At 53.0% G+C, this 16793-nt stretch overlaps 2 protein-coding genes and 1 long non-coding RNA gene across 5 annotated transcripts in view; 2 read left to right on the forward strand and 1 right to left on the reverse strand.

Moving 5' to 3' along the window:
- ZMAT4 (zinc finger matrin-type 4) overlaps positions 1 to 16793 on the reverse strand; it is a 180433-nt gene that overhangs the window by 20054 nt on the left and 143586 nt on the right. The gene's annotated exons all lie outside the window — the stretch shown is intronic.
- TCIM (transcriptional and immune response regulator) lies at positions 5792 to 7216 on the forward strand. Its single transcript, XM_054804768.1, has one exon. The coding sequence runs from the start codon at positions 6069 to 6071 to the stop codon at positions 6387 to 6389; it is 321 nt and encodes a 106-aa protein (XP_054660743.1). The 5' UTR covers positions 5792 to 6068; the 3' UTR covers positions 6390 to 7216.
- LOC129196815 (uncharacterized) lies at positions 10543 to 15252 on the forward strand. Its single transcript, XR_008574229.1, has 3 exons — positions 10543 to 10797; positions 13903 to 14082; positions 14730 to 15252. It is a non-coding gene; the product is annotated as an uncharacterized LOC129196815 (long non-coding RNA).

Below are 16793 nucleotides of genomic sequence, written 5' to 3' on the forward strand. Positions count from 1 at the left end.
CAGGACATGGTGAGCTGGTCTGCAGACGCGATGGGTAGGTGCCATTTCAGGACGCTGGTCCTGCCGGCACGCAGCACCCCCTGACACCGCAGAAGCTGCCTGGCTGCGGGGTCACCCCAGCCCCCTCCAGCGCCCGGCTGGGTCCCCAGCAGACCCGTTCACTCCCACCCTGCCCGCACGCTCCGAGTGCACCGTTTGCCTGCTGCTGCCTGCATCCTCGCTAGACACGGCTTTTTGGTTTTTAACAAGGCTTTTGGCTGCGCCACGTGCTCCGGCTGGCAACCTGCCACCAGCCTCTCTAGTAATTATCTCCCACTACAAGTGGGGAGCACCACAGTTTGAGTTTCCCTTTGCAAGGCAGCTTTGGGAAGCCTCAAGCAACAGGAGAAGCCCCCCGTGGCTTCTTTCCACAGGCAGCCTCCCCCCCCCATCCCCAGCCTCTCCAGCCCCCCGTGACAGCAAGCATTTCACGCCAGAAGTCGATGTGTCCTCAGCTCAGCTTTGCTGAATGCAGGGCTTCTTTAAAAGGGTACTGGCTTTTAAAAGTGCCAAAATTTTCTGTTTCTGTTCTGTTTCTTACCAGGCATGATTTACTTACTGTAACTGGCTATTCATTATGTCCTCCACTGCATTATTAACTCAGTGATCATACATTTAGCAGAGAATTTATGAGAAATGAGGAGACATTCATTATCAGTAATACCACAAACTTTACTCTTATATGGTCTCCCTGTGCTGCTTGGCTCCGGCAGCGTTCACACAGCCAGGCAGCTTCAGCGCCTGCCTTCTGCCTGCGCAGGACGGTGCTGCTCTGCAAAGCTCCGTTTTTCCTCTCCCCAAAGGCCACAGTCCTCCTCGCTCAAGCCAGTCCAACCTGCACCCTTGTGTCACCCACCAGGACGGACGCCGCTGCCAGAAATTGGCGAGGATCAGCGAGCGGCAAAGCTGTGTTCTCACTTCGCACCCTCGACACTTTTTGCTGACTCCTCTTACTGCATCGACACCATGAAAATTTGTTAACAATTTTCTTTAACTCGTCGGCAGCCTGTGCTGCCCTTAAAACCGTACACTTCACGCCGGCTGTAGGACCGGCTCCGCTGTCGCCGCCTGTTGCGGGTTTTCCGATGTGTCGGCAGAACGGATGCGCGGGTTGTGGCGAAGGAGATGAGGCACGAGGCGGTGGGAGCCCTACGGAGAGACGCCGAGAGACGTCGGCTGCAGCTGAGTGACAGGCGTTAATAAAGAATACTCTTGCTCGCCTCGGCTGCAGCGCAGAATTAATGCCGTGCAGACTACGCCTGATATAACAATGCCTGTCTTAGCAGCCCAGAAGCCAGCATCTAATTCAGTTTTCGTAGGTGGGATAAAGAAAAGTATTAAATGGACACGGTGCAAATTTTTTTCTCTATTAAAAACTTCTCAGATGGAATTTAACCAGCTTAACCGTGTCTTCTGTTTTCTGAAAACCAACAGCATTTTTTCTGTTTTTTAGGCAGGCAGCTGTGCGAGCAGGATTGTCTGAGAAATGTCTTGACTTTCCAGCCGCCGAGCTGCAGTTAAAATCCATCCCACTGTACTGCACATCTGCACTGGGGACCACAGGACAAGTCACAGGGAACGCACGTGGCCAAGTTAAGCTCTCGGGTTTTGTAAGCAAAGGACACGGCGTCCTGCCGTGAGATCTGGGACGAGTGTTCCCAGATGCTCTATTAAAGAAACAACAACCACGGAGAAACCCAACCAACAACCAACCACCAGAAAAACCCAGGTGGAGCCTGTGCTGTACAGAAACAGGCACGCGACCCAGGGTTGGAAGAAGCCGTAGGCAGGGAAGTTGGAGAGCCGGGGCAGGCATTGCCATTTGCACAACCTGGATGTCTGACACATTCCCAGGAACTTGGATTCCACGAGGAACACGATGAACCGGTTCCTCTTTGACCGTACAGCCATCCCGCAGCTGTGTCTGCTGCAGAGCACTCCATCTCCAGACACATTTCCCAGCAGAGAGCGAACAGAAGGAGCGGCATTTCTGGTTCTTGAGAACGGCAGGGATTCTCCAACCTCCATGGCCAGCGGAAGAAGCAAAGGCTGCGAGCGAGCCAGAGGTCGAGCACACGTAGCGAGGGAAAGGATGGGAAGAGAAGAGATGGCCGGAGGCTCCTGGGCAGTTCAGACTCTTAGATTTTTCACTGAATGAGCTAAAGACAAAGCACTTATTTTGAAGGCAATAATTTCACTTTCCTCTCCTGTCCCAAAGCTTCTAGATGCCCGTCCAAAGGCTCAGTTTCTGAATATTTTGCATATGGCTGGGAAGGTCTGTCCTAGGGGACTGCTGCATCTTTCAATGCCAACATGGTATTAAAAGCCGTGCAGGCTTAGGCAGGCTAGTGAAAGGAAAGCTATGCAAAACATGCCCCAGCAAAATGCAAAGGCATCCCAGATTACCTTCTTTGGAGTGATACTGGACAGTTGCATAAATGCAGACGAAGCTCTCTACAAGAGTTTGCGGGAAAGGCACTGGCTGCCCCAGCTACCCCTGCCCCCAAGGGCAGCCCTGGCCTTGCCTCCACCTCCTGCACTGGGGCTGCTGGCTCCTCGCAGGGGCTGGGGGGGTTTCCAGAAGCCCCTGCAGTGGCTTTTAGCTGGGCGAACACACTGCTTTACCTGCCCCTCTCGTGCAGCCGGGGCAGGCAGGATCCTCCGGCAATTCGCGGCTCTGAGCCAGAGATGCCTCCGGGTCTGTTTAAACCCGCTTTGCATCGCCAGCGGAGCGCAGACCTGAGTCACCATCCTTCCCCAATCTTTCCCTCCAGGAACTGTTTGCTCCGATTGCGAGACCCGAAGGCTTGGTTCAGCCTACAATAAATCACAAGCGCTCCAAAACCTTCATGGCCGCGACCTGGGACGAGATGCCTGGGGGATGCTCGGCAAGCTGTGCTGCCAGATGCCCGCGAAAGGGCCCTGTGCACCCTAAAGCTCGGCACAAACCTGCCCATCCCCCCCCGACAGAAGAGCCCCCGCGGCTGGAGCACTCCAAACCCATCATGTCGTGAGAAGCAGAGTGCAATTAGGGATGCGGCTGAGCTGCTCTGCAGAGATGGTGGGGATAGGAATTAATCCTCCCATTAATGTGTGAAATGGAGCGTTTGCATTTCACAAAGCAATTATACAATAATAGCAGGAGAGCTATGATAGAAATCGCATCTTGTCTGAAGTTTCGCTCCAATCCAACACATGAATAATTCCTCCTAGGCATTACTGGGAAAGCAGTATTAAAAGACCAGTGTAAACAAAAATTACTGGAAAAAACAGATGAGGCATACTTCATATCTCAGTGAGTTGAACGCAACTAAATTTATACAAAGTGGGCAGAGAAGCTTGAAGGGGCAAAGACATTTGTTACTGCTCAGTGCAAGATGAGCTCACAAGAAAACGCATGCTTCATCTTGGCAGCTTTCTGATGTCTTACTCCTAAAGCTTCAGCTTTATTCTCGGTTTCCATGGCAGATACTTTTCTGAGCTTGTATCTTCCACAAATATTGCTAATTTATTCTCTTTGCCATGTCTCTGCAAATACCTGCAGAATGATTCCGTGTGCAATAAGAGCGGCGAAAACCAGGCATACATTAACATGCCTCAGCTCTTGTTTTCGACTAGGGGAAACGGTGCCTTGCAAAAGAAGGGCTCGTTTTCTACAGCCACGAGATCACAGCTGATCTTCCGGCACTATTTTTTGTCTCAAGTACTTTAAAGTGTATTACCTGTCCAGTGAAGCAAAGTACCTTTAACATTCCAGCCAAACACTTTTTACAGGCAGGTTTCCCCCCCTGCCCCGCAGCGCTCCAGGCAGCACTTTCCATCTGAGCAGGAGGGGACCAGCGATGAGGTCCTACAGCTTCCCCCTCGTCTTTCATGTTAACGGGAGTCTATAAAACATGAGGCTCTTTCACAGGAGGCAGCCAGATCAAAAAGATTTCCAGGGTGGATTTACCAGCCCTGCAAATGTTGAGCAAACAGCGGCTGATGTGTAATTCTCACAAATTCGGCAAGACTACAGCGAAGTGAGAGGCTTTTAAGTCTTTCTGGCAGAAGGAGAATCACAGGGTTTTGCAAAGTCGTTGTTTATACACTAAAGCACATAACAGCTAGCGCATACAAAAGAAATTCGGGAAACTCGTAAAAAGTAACCCGCACAATGACAGCGATGCAGAACCAGCGGAAAAGAAATGGCAGGCACGTGCAGGGAGAGCTCGTGCAGGTAACGGCGGCACGGAGCCAAGTCCCGGCAGCCGCGGTGATAGCCGGTCCTCCGGCGGGGTGCGGGCACGTGCAGGGCTGTGCCAGGGCGTGCCCAGCTCTCAGGGACCCATTCCCACAGTCCCAGACAGGAAAGTGGTTAAACACCGAAATGCAGCCCGCTCCCTCTCCAAAAGAGAAAAGCCTGGCAAGCTCCGGCCAGCTGGAAGTTCAGGAGAACCTGGATGGAGCTGGGACTACCAGTCGTTTCGGGGGCCAGGCAGCAGCCTGCCCTGCTTGGTGCATTGCCCGGCGAGCAGCGGCTCACGGTTAATCCTGTTCTGTGCTCTGTGCCGGCACCAACGCCTGGCACGTGGACTTCAGGGGTTGGGCGCAGGAGAGGGGGTTTGCAGGGGCTGCGCTCCCTCCACTCTGTCCGAAGGAACAGAAGTTTTAAAGGGAATGCGAAATGACCAGCAACTGGGTGATGTTACTTTGGATCTGCTCATTCCTGCACTCAGAGATCACCTCCACAGATCTCCGGTAAATAAGGGAAACCCCCTGAGGTCATTGATCAAACTGGCATGGGGACAGAGGTTGTTTCTGGACTTCTTCAGTAAGGATGAGTAATAGGGGTCATCACCACAACCAGTAAACAAGCTGCATATTTCCAAACAGTGCCTCTGCAGCAGCCGGATGCTTCTAAGCCATTAACCAAAATACACTTATCTCTGGCTGTCTGGCCATAAGGGACTTTTGAAGGCACTGCCACTCCGGGCTAGATTTAGGCTCAATAATACCAGATTTCTAAGCCCAGCACTCGTCAGAGCCAGCCCCTCACAGTCCACGTCCTCAGCGAGAGGGAATCACAGCATCGGAACATCCCGAGTTGGAAGGGACCCACAAGTCCAACTCCCTGCTCCTTGCAGGACTACCTAAAACTAATCCATATGACTAAGAGCCAGTCCTCCCAGCCCAAGGGCTTGGTGTGTGCCGAGGGTGGGGTGGAGAGCACAAACTCTTTTGGAGCAGAGGAGCTGCACCGGTGAGCAGGAAATTAAAGAAAAAGGGTACTTGAGGCAGGAGCAGGGCAACAAACTGCTGGGTGCTGTTGCTGCAGCACAGCGTGCGCAGAGAGATGTTACCCGCTGCGAGCATTGCCGTGTGCGGCTGGGCAGCCGTGGGGTGTAACATCCCGGGGAAGTCACACCAGAGGACATTATGGATAAGCTGCCTTTGGTAAACCGCTTGCCAAAATACAGCTTCGTGCACGCTAAACATGACCTGTATCATCTGGGAAGCAGCAGAAAGCGTCCCATGCCCACGTTTTGCTGCGTTGCTGTACTTCTGTCTGACTGAGACATAGACAAGCGCACGTCTGCACGCACAGGCTCACAGCTAACGCCTCTTGCGAGTATTGCAATAGCTCTCACCTGGAGGTTTAAATGTGTATTATATTATATATCCTGAATGCAGTGCTTTTCTACATGCAGCAAACGGCCGGGAGCAGAGTCTGAGCTGTACGAGCTCAAAGGCCCACAGCGATGCTTGAAGTTGCACGAAGCCTGTTCTGCAGCAGGACAAAGAAAAACCATCCCCATCGCAGAAACGGAAAACTTTTCATCTTGGCTGCACGGCAGAGGAAAGTTGGCAACTTAACTGTTAAACTTGCCTATGACTATTCAGTGCTGACATCAGCATGATCTCATCACTGTAACTTGAGCCATCCGGCTTTTTTCTCCAGACTGCCTTTAAATACCGGTCCTGGGAGCCAGCACAGCACAGATCCCTCTGACTGGACCGGAGGGCAAACCCGGCAGCACCCCACATAGATGAAAGCAAAGAGAAGCTACAAAACTCCAGCCATGTCCACATCCCTGCGAGTGAGCCCCTCGGTCCACGGCTACCGCTTTGACACAGCCCTGCGCAAGAAAGCCGTGGCCAACATCTTTGAAAGCATCAACGAAGAGTCCCTACAGAAACTCTTCAAAAACTCCGGGGACAAGAAGGCAGAGGAAAGAGCCAAGATAATCCTCGCCACCGACCAGGACTTGGAGGAGAAGACGAGAGCACTAATGGCACTAAAGCAGAGGCGAAAAGACAAGCTGCTCCAGTTCCTGACATTTCGGAAATACTCCATTAAAGTTCACTGAACTGACAAAGGGAGCAGAAATGGAGTCGAACGTTTCGGGACGGGACTGTCTGTGACCTCCTACCACCCTCGGCTGCCCCACGAGCTGCTGGCGGGATGGGGGACCTGACAGACCGTCCGCAGGGCTTCAGCCCCACCGTGCACGCAGTGAACCGCGGCACCGACGGCAGCACCGGCACCGACGGCAGCGTGGCAGCCAGAGGCTCCCAGAGGGAGGGCAGCTCCCGGCGGGATGGAGCAGGCTCCTCCGGGCAGCCGTGGGACCGAGCCGTGGCAGGACCCCACGCCTGGGCATGACTCGAGACCTTCTGACGGACTCGGTGTTTACTGACTTCACCTGTGTGCTTTGCCTTTTCAAACTTGTTTCCTTAAAGTCTGAGCCCTTGCTGAGCCTCGCCGTTGTGGTCAGGAGGGAGGTTCTAGGGGCTGATCAGCTACTGATCACGGATCACGCTGCATTTGTTAAAATGCATGTAAGCGCACCGTATAGGTGCAGTAAGTTCAACCTTCAGGGAATGCATTTGCTCTAGAGACACAGTATGCAACTGTACCTTTTCTTTCTCAGGCTGTATGTGTGCAGTATAAATTGTTTGCACAGAAGCAATAATAATGACATATTTCCCTGAATTTACTGTGAAGTTCCTTAATATTTTGTTCACTTCCCATTAACACTAAAAATCTAAATATCATAACTACAGTTCTTATTTGTATAGATTACAATAGCTATTAGACGAGTACTTCATGGTAATATTTTATGACATTCTTATATCAACTATAATTTATTGCATATGGCGATCTGAAATTTAATAAATTATGAAGTAAATAGAATTTCTCTTGTCTGAAATGCTCAATTCTTCTGGAGGACTGGGGTTATGCTTTACACATGGGTTCTGTTCTAAGAGCAGACTACCTGCACCTCTCCTTAGTTCCCAAGTGCCGATTCGGCAGCCAGCTGTTAGCGCCTGGAGCAGCCCCTGGCTTCCCTGCGCTCCCGGTCCAGCAGCACCAGAGTTTGACCCGCAGTTGCTGTGGCGACTCTGGCATCCCTAGAAAGACCGCCCCAAATTTAATTGTAAACCAGACTCAGCTGCTAGTTTACTCTATGTAATAAAGGAGAATTACATCTTTTGCAATAGTGTAATGGAAAAATCAGTTCAGAAAATGACCGGTTCTGAGCCACAGCGAGCGGAGCCGTTCCTCAGGCTCTTGGCATTCCTTGCAAAGCAGACCGAGAACTCGGACTTGGCTCCCCATCCTCCAAAGAAACAGAAGTGAGTTATGAATGCTTTGGCAGCAGAATTGGACTCGGTTTTTCTGCAGGTTATGCCATACCATCATGATAGAGTATGTTGAAAATACTTAAAAATAGCCAAGACTCGATATTTATAAGTATGTCCTCTAATAACCTGCCGTTTCAGAAAAAAAACACCATTCCCATGACTCTGCTTAGAGCAACAAAGATAAACCAATTCAGAAGAATGATAGATCAGCTACAGGTTTTTTGCCTACAGTAAAAACTCCAAATTGCCTATAAGTCAAGGAGACTAGAAGTAATACTTTAAATTACTTAATGGAATGGATAATTGTAATTATTTATAGCATGATGAAGCAAATCCAAGCATTCCCTGAGGGCACCACACTTGGGAACACAATGCACGGTGTGCGGACCAGTGCCGGCTCCCCCAAGCATCCCAGCACAGCACCGGCCTCCCGAAAGCAGGAGGTGGGAGAAGCGCCTGCAGCCTTCACCGCAGCTGGGAGGGCGAGAGGTTGGAGAGCCCCTCGGGGCACCCCTGGCCCCGTGCTCCCACCATCGCTCCCATCATCGCTCCCATCATCGCTCCCATCGCTCCCACGCTCAGCATTGGCTACAGAGACCTCGCAGGGGCAGGGGAGGGGTGACGGCACGGTCGTCCCTCCTCCAAGGAAGACTAGAGGGAGCTGGGGTCACTCCTGGTTCGGGATGGACCTTTCTGAAAGGACGTCCGAAGGCTTTTCAGAACTGCCCTCACTCAGGAAAATCTGCCTCAGCGTGGGATTCGGTCCAGATGCAGTTGCCAGTTTTCCGGCATTCGACCTGTTCCAATGCAGCGTCCCACACTCAGCTGCAGCTGTTTCACCCACTCATGACACATCCCCACACAACCATCCAGAGTGACACAAACCGCCTCAAACAGCTGTTTCCAAAAAAGGCCAAACGGGGCCGCTGAGCCCGCAGCCCAGGACACTTCCGCACCGCCCCTCCCTCTGCCTCCACTCACCGCTCCGGGCATTTGGGATGCAGCTTCTTCCTCCCGGTAGGTTTTCCCTTCGGAGCCATTTCTTGTGTTACAAACACTCAAAAGAGAAATCAGCAGGGCGATGCAGCCACAAATCCATCTGCCTCCGGGGTGTGTTACGTGACAGGAGCCCGACATCCCTGCTGCAAGAGGATGCTCTCGGAGCCCCCGCCATGGGTACCCATTAACTTCCTGCTCTCCTGCTGCTTCCCAGTTCCAGACTGTGCTGCGGGCGCTTTGCTGGTGCGTTTCTCCGGACAGAGACGTCCCCGTGCCTGGGCTGCAGCACGTGCCCACGTCGGGACAGCAGCACCCTGACCTACAGTCCCTCCGGTTCCCTGTATCCATACCTACCCTGATGCTACCAACAATCAGGGCAGCCCGGTGCATCATCTGCCAACTTTTTTTCCTTGTAGAACGCCAACCTGAAGGAAGCCACGACTGCGGCAGACTGAGAGCAACACTGATTGAAGCGGTTGCTGCTGGCACGTCTTACGATTGCCCAGACACTCCTGCTCACAAACATTTGCATAACGTGATTGATAAGACCCTGTGACTTAGGGACTTTATAGTCCCTCTTGTCTCATTACATCTAAATTATTGGCTCAAGTGGCATCCCTGATAAATAAAGGCCGCTTACAGAAATGTTATGTGTTTATTGGATATTTACAGTGGAAAAAGGCAATTTTCCTTGGTCACAGCCTGTACCTGGTTTTGGCCGGTTTGCGCTTCGTGAACAGCAGCGTGTCTCGCAGCAGGCTCAGGATAAATTGCAATTCATCGTTATGAAACACTTGTCAACGAGAGCTCGAGGTACAAACGCCCGGCCATTGCAGACCCCTCACGCTCACGGTGCTGCCTGCCCTGCACGACGGCCGGCTCAGAGCACCCAGACCCGACCCCGCAATCCGGCGCTCGCAGCAGCCGTGTGCTCGCAGGGGTACGGCCGGGTACCGGTGCCCACCCCGCACTTTGATCCGTGCAGAAGAGGTGCAGGAGGGCAGGTCACCCGCATTGTGCCGGGCCCTTCCTGAGCGCTCGGTGCCGCAGACTCGGTGTCTGTCGGCGCGCGCGTGCTGCATTCATGAGACCGCCCGGCAGCGCTCCTGCCAGACGCGGGGCCCATTGTCAGCCTCCCCACGCAACAAACAGAGGAAAAGGCTGTTCAAGGAATTTCCTCCCTCCAGGAGCCGGGCGTTTCCATTAATTCTTCTCTATGAGTCAAACTGGCTGCACTGGGTGTCCTTCTGTCTCAGCATCCTGAGGAACATGCGTCTAAATAGCTAATTTTATCTAGCTTTTCTAATGCGCTGCCGTAGACAGCACAGCGATGGGGGTGGCTGTGCACCCCCCAGCTTGAGCGGCCGTGCCGGCGGGCTCCCCGCCTCAGGCAGCTGGGGAGAAGCCACAGAAAGCCAGGACAGAAAACAAGCAGAAGCCTTTTTTGCACAAGCTCTGATTTGACAAACTGGGGAAGGTGGGGAGCAGCTTGTAGGGTGTCGGCAAGAAACAGCCCCGAGCATAGCGGGGGTCAGGTACAGCAGGCAGCGCAGAGCTCCCACGGTCTTGTCCCCCCATCAAACAGCCATCTCCATCTCTCCAAAAAACTGCTCTGGCAATCATCCTGATGATGGGAAGATGGTGTTGGAACAAGTCAACTGTGCAGCTTAGCCTGTTGACTGTGTTCAGACAGAGATGGGGATGTTCCTCAGGGTCTGAACACCCCGTACTGTGACCGTCTATTTTCTGGTGAAATCAAACACACACGACACGAGCAGAGTCCAAAGTGGAGCTGGACCAGACCTCACACGGCAGTGTTTGTGTGCGGAGGGACAGGGTGCTCCGGTCAATGGCAGCTCCTCCTGGGCAAGTTTCCCTTCCATGCCATTGAGCAACGGGGCAAGTTAAAAATTGACTGTTCAGCTGAACTGCACGTCTGTTTTGCCCAGAGGTACAGACTCTCCTTTGCAAACAGGCGGTTCAGCACCCCGGGTGCACCCGGGGAAGCACCTGAGCACGAGGCCTGCCCACCCCAGGGTGGCACAAGAGGAGAAGTCAGAGGGTGCAGCAGCTCTGCTCGGGAGCGACAGGCGGTCAGCAGGAATTAAAAAGACTTTTCTGCTCGCACAGGTGAACTTCAGCAGGAACAACACCTAGCCGGTGCCAGACCTGACCACCTCCGGTGCAGTACCACGGCACACCGCCCGCCCGCCAAGGGCTCGGGGCAAACCCTGGCTCCCACGGGAACCTGGAAAAGCACGGGGAGAGATGGGGTGGAGGTGGCACGGCGGGCAGAGGGACCCATCCAGCCTCTCCTAGACAAAGAGGAGTGCGACCGCAGCAGTGCCCAGGCTGGCAAACCCAGCTCAGCATCAGAGGGTACAGGGCAGGACCATGGGCTCGTAGAAGAAGGCACAGATGAAGCGTATTTCATCTGTGGCTGCAAAAGGAAAACCTCCGCCATAAAGCATGTTAAATGTGAGTGAAGAGCTATAACGCGTGAGATTTATAGTTGGGTTAGTATGGTTTTCACAGAAAAGAGCTGGTCTGGGGTTTCAAAGCACGAATGCCTCACATGCAACAAAATGATGCTACGGTGTCATTTTGAAGTGATAGACAAGGCTATTTATGAGAAGAAAAGTCTCTGAAATACTGTAGCCAACAGGAGATGGCACAGTTGCCATATATCTTTGCTAAAAAAAGAAAAGTTAAGCTATGACCAGAGTCTCAATACACAGCCCTGAAAAAAACCCTTATTACCGTGGAGCTGTACACTGAATTGGTGCACAAGGCACAGCATGACGATGCTCTCTGCTTTGGTAAGCAGTGAAGTCATCCCTATCCAACTGCAAGCACCTCAAGAGCCACCACTTACAAGGGATGTCAAGGTACCAAGACATTTCTAAAGCATCAAAACCTACATGCCATCTCTTACAGGATTAGTTACTCCGTGATGTTTATCTGCAGCTCTGCTCTGCACAGGGGGCTCACCAGGCCCCTCCAGGAGGGCACAGAGGGGTTCGGAGTCGGGAGGGCTGGCACGGAGGCTGCCTGTGGGCTCCCTCGCACGCCGGGAGGTTTTTATGGCAGGAAGGGGGGGTCCGGGCAGTGAATCAGAGCTGAGGCAGCGAGCTGTCACCTCCCGGACTCCGGCTCCCCCGGGCGCCCACGCGCAGGGAGCATCATGGGTGCGAGTGGAGGCTCCGGTAACCCAGCAACAGCTGGGGCTCAGCATCGCATCCTCCTCCGTGGAAAACTCGCTTCCTCCGATGAGCAAGCACGGGCCCAGGGCTGGGTGGGCTCACTGACTCACGCTAAAGCAACCGGTTCCCAAAACACCCGGGTGGAAACAACGTGGAGCAGCTCCCCGGCGCTGTGCTGGTCCTGCCGAGCCCTGCCTGCTTCCTGCCCCCTTCCCACGGGGCGCCGCGCTGCCGGACCAAGCCGGGATCCGCCTCCGGCTGTGCCCCCTGGGCCAGGACCCCATCACACTGGGGGAAGATACTGCCCATGGTAGCAAGAAACTGAATGCTCGGAAGAGGCTGAGAAGATGCAGCAGTGAAGCTTTTCAGGGGGTATGTGGAAGGTCCCCCAGCCTGCCCACCCCAAGGCAGAGCCCCTCCCAGGAGCTGCCCCAAGGGTGGGGGTTCAGCGGTGCTGGGGGTCCCTCGGCTGCCCCAGCCACACACCGACCGTCTGTCCTGATCCCAGCCGTCAGAGATGTCCCACACGCCTGGGGCACCAGAGATGCACCCAGCTCCTGCCCGGGGAGGGGACGTCCCTTTCACATGCACCAGCCACGCTACGGCTTGGAGCAGGTCCCGGCACCGCGGCTCACGGGCAGGCTTTCGTGGCACCGTGGTCCGGACAGGGCTCCAGCCCCCCACGGCGCACGGCACCCTCCTGGGAAATGCACCCGACCAGGCGGCTGTGCCAGTTTCTCCTGCTCCGTTCCTGCTGCTGCTCCCCCACAACATCGGAGAAAAATTCCATTTTTTTAAACACCCATGCAGAAGACAAAGTGGATTTCCATTGCCTTTGCAAAGTAAAGGTGCTCTTATGCCCCAAAGAAGTAGACAAAAACTTGCATATAAACATCTCGCAATGCCTTGACACAGTTCAAGGTACATTCCCCTCCTGCTGCCGCTTCTGCTTTGACATTGCATAATTGAAAGGAAAGAGAAAATTGTCAAATTATGTTTCCCAGATTGGATGTATTCTCCAACTGGGTTTCAATTTAAAATTCACCTGCCATCCTGAATGGTAAAAAAGTTCTAATCCAGACACTTTTTTTCCCTCTCCCTTTCTCTGAACTGTAAAGTACGAGACACAATTTATCATTTCACAAATGTGCTAGAGAGCCATCAGACCCTTTGCCTCTGCCAAAATTTTGGGGAGGCTCTGATTTACATCCAACCACCCTTGCCCGAGTGTCGTTTTCTGAGCCCATTTGCAGAATGACTGCACAGGGCTGCCAGAGAGTTCAAGGAGAAACCTACAATTCAAAGGCATATCGAAATCTTGACCCGAGTGAAGTCCATGGAAAAAATCCAGGCGACTTGAAGGATTTTGTACAGAAGTAAAAACCTTGACTATATTCTGCAGAAAGCGCTGCCAAACATATGCTGGTTTTATCCTAATTCTAACAATAAGCCTCCTTCTAAATACTGAGTGGTTTAGCTGCAATAAAGAGCACGCAAAAATGCATTATGATGGTGGAGAGACATTTATCAAAGCCAAGGACCAGGTTTTCCCTGGCTAACTGGCCAAAAAGTAAAAAGGCTTTTTTTTTTTTTTTTTTTTTTAAAAAGTGAATGAAACATTATCTGCCTTCTGAAATTAATTATTTGCAGGTCAGATAGATAGAAAAAAAAAAAAATGACCCGTGTTACCCTGAACCAACCCCCCAAGATGCTTACACACAAAAACATACAGTACATTTCTGCTTGCTGTAGCATTGCAGGCCCCCTCCCTGTTCCGCCCTTTGTTGCTCACCCATCAACAGCCGTTCCCAACCACAGGCGCTTGCAGAAATACAGCGTGTCGCTGCTAGCTTGATCCCTGCTAGAAAGGCCGTCCCGCATGAAGCAACATGCATCTAAGCAATTAATACTCAGCTCGGGACATTTTAACAGCCTGTTCCCATCTGCCTGCATGAACTGATACACATTTATTTCCTGTCCATTAAGCGAAACCTTTTACATTGTTCCCCCCCCCCCCATATTTTTCTTACAGCCATTCGCATCAGTCATATATTCAGCCAGACGACATGCCGTGCAAAACCACGCGCGTGGTAAAGAAGAGCAAGCGTGCAATGGAGTGAAACTCAGGACCACGCTGCCTTTCAGGCGCACGGCAGCCGCACTGCAGATGCGGGAGCCTGGCCGGTGCGGCGTGGGTGATGGGATGCAGAAGGTTCGTTCTGCTTCAGGGAGGCCATGCCTGCAGCCGGGCTTTGCGCGGGCACGCACCACGCAGCCCCAGGACTCGGCTCTCAGAGCTCATGTGGGATTACAGCCGGTTTCGCTGGCCACCGGTCGCAGATCCGGGACAGCCAGTGCCTCTCATTTTTAGGCAGGTCATTAGCAGCCAGGCGCGAGCGCGGGGACGGCTTGGGGGGGGGGGGGGGGGGGGGCAAAGGGGAGGCTCGACAACCTCCTTCCTCCCACACCACAGGTGGGAGCAGGTAAGCCTCAGGGAGCAAAACTCTCCAGCACGCAGGAGCGGAGGGCAAGCTGCCCACCACGCGTCTGCCTGGATGAGGCTGCAGCACTTCCCGGGTGCACGGAGGGGCTGCACGGAGGGGCCGCGCTGTTTCGGTCTCTGGAGCTGGGAGACCTCAGGTTTACGGCGGTTCATCCCTGTCTGTGTCCCCCCCCCCTTGGATCGAGCCTCCGTAAACCCCTCCCAGCGTGCTGCCAGGCACGTCCCCTCGCTCCCAGGAGTGCTTTGTGTTATAAACCTTCACACGCTTGATTGCAGGGCTTACAGTTTGCCATAAGTAAATAAATTAGGTATAATTTAATATTTGATTGTAAGATTTACTGTTCTATTCTTTACAGCTTCTCAGGTGGATGCCCAGTAATTGAGCTAAATGAAGAGCCCCATTAATTCCTGGCAGCGAGGAGTGGCTCCGGGTGCCGGCTGCGGCGGGCAGCGTGCGGCAGTGCCGGCTCGGGAAACCTTCCACCACCTCCAGCCTGATCCCAGTCCCCCGGCGTGGCGGGGGTCGAGGCAGCCGCTCTTCTGGCTTTAAGGGGGCAATTATTGCTCTTTGCCTGTAATTAACGCGCAGAGCCACACGCACCCGCCACGGGGCTGAGCAGAGTCCGGAGTCGCCTCACGGACACCCGGGTTATTTTGGCACAAAACCCCAGGGGTTACCTGAGGTCGGCTGTTGCAGACCAAAATTTAGCTTTGCTGTTACTTTTGAAACCCTTTCATTTTGAATAATGCAAACTATTTTTAATAAGATATTAAAGCTAAGTCAAATACTTGAACTTGAAACGGTATCCTAATATCTTTTAATAGTTTCCCAGTGCTGAATCATGTTGCGTACCCGCCAAGGCTGCCTTACGAGCTGGGTTTAACCCCCCCTTCCTGCTTTCAGCTATGTGTAGCAGGTTTTGCTTACTACGAAATTAAAAATTTCACCCTTTGGTGTACTATTTTAGCTCTCTAATCATGTTAATCTTTGTTGCAACACTATTCTCCGCAATCTGTTGTGTAATCAGCATGTTTGGGTCCTTCTCCAGAAACGGTTCAAACACATTACTCAAAGCACCGTCCTATGGGAATTATATTTACAGCACGATCTTTTCCCAGGAAACATCAGATAAAAGTCCGCAGTCATCGATGCCAGGGGAAAGCTAATAAAATCATTCCAATTTTGTACTTGTTTTTTTCAGGGCTTGGCTAGTTCAGTTTATCGAGTCCCGAATGCTGCCCCGTGCCGCTTTATGCCAATTCTTAGTTTAACCTCGAGCCGTCGCTCTGGAGAACGGAGGGGGACGGGCTGGAGCCCCCCCCTCCCCGTGCCCTGCGGACGCCTCCCGCTCTCCCGGCTGTTCCCGTGCGAGTCCCCTGCCCCGGGACAGGCAGGGACGGGCAGCTGGGCTCTGCCGCTGTCCTCGGGCGACGGTCGACGCTTGCACGGGTGCTCTTCGCCTCGCCACCGCGACCCTCGTGACTGAGCTGTCCCGGGGATCTTTCTCAGAAACATCGCATTTAAAGTAACCAAACAAGTCTTCTTGGGAGAGGGTGCCCTTGCTCTGCTGCTGACTGAGCTTTGACTAAGCAAAGCAAAATGATCTTTAGCTGAGGAAAACATCACTGAATCTGTTCTGGCCTGGACTTACCCTTACACACCCCCTTACACAGGCAAAGTCCCATCTACCTGAGCAGGACTTTAGGTTAAACGTCAGCTGAGTACCGAGAGCTGCAGAGCACGACAGCTCCCGGCCAGCCATTGCACACCTTCCTATCATTTCTGTCGTTTGCCTTTTACACTGGTGACGTAAAGCAGGAGTGCTGCGCGTGAACGCCTCTCAGCCCATCGCCGTGGGCTCCTCTGCCGCTGCTGGGGCATCCTTGAGCCCTGCCGCCGCCGCGACGGCCGCACCACAGGGCAATCCCAGCTGCTCCGACCACCGCTATCTCCACACCCTGTAAACACACAACCAAAACAGCCAGCAATTTACATCTTCCCCCCCTCCACGAGAGATATTTAAAACTGAAAATACTTTTTGCATATGAATAGTGCTTTAAGTCAGAGTGTCCCAAGTCCCCTGCAGTAAACTTTGATCCTGGAAAGGTCCCAGAAGTAGCCGTCCCTAAACCCCACTGGCTTTCCAGCCCCTCCAGCCCACCCAAGGAAACAGTTCTCTCTTCTGCTAGATCACTTCACGGGGTTTTGACCTTCCTTTGATACTGAAAAACTGATTTACCCGGGTAAATCTTGGTTTGAAAACTAATAAACATTTCCCCCCTGGATTCATACTCCTAACGCAGCCCACGCAGCCTGCAGAGGAGGGAAGGGTTCAAGCATCTCCTGGTTTGCTGCTGGGGACCGCTCCCCCAGTCACCTTGGGATAACCCAGTAAACCTCCACATCGGGCCTGTCACTG

The sequence above is a fragment of the Grus americana genome, chromosome 26 (genome assembly GCF_028858705.1).
Source record: "Grus americana isolate bGruAme1 chromosome 26, bGruAme1.mat, whole genome shotgun sequence".
In the NCBI taxonomy this organism is placed as follows: domain Eukaryota; kingdom Metazoa; phylum Chordata; class Aves; order Gruiformes; family Gruidae; genus Grus; species Grus americana.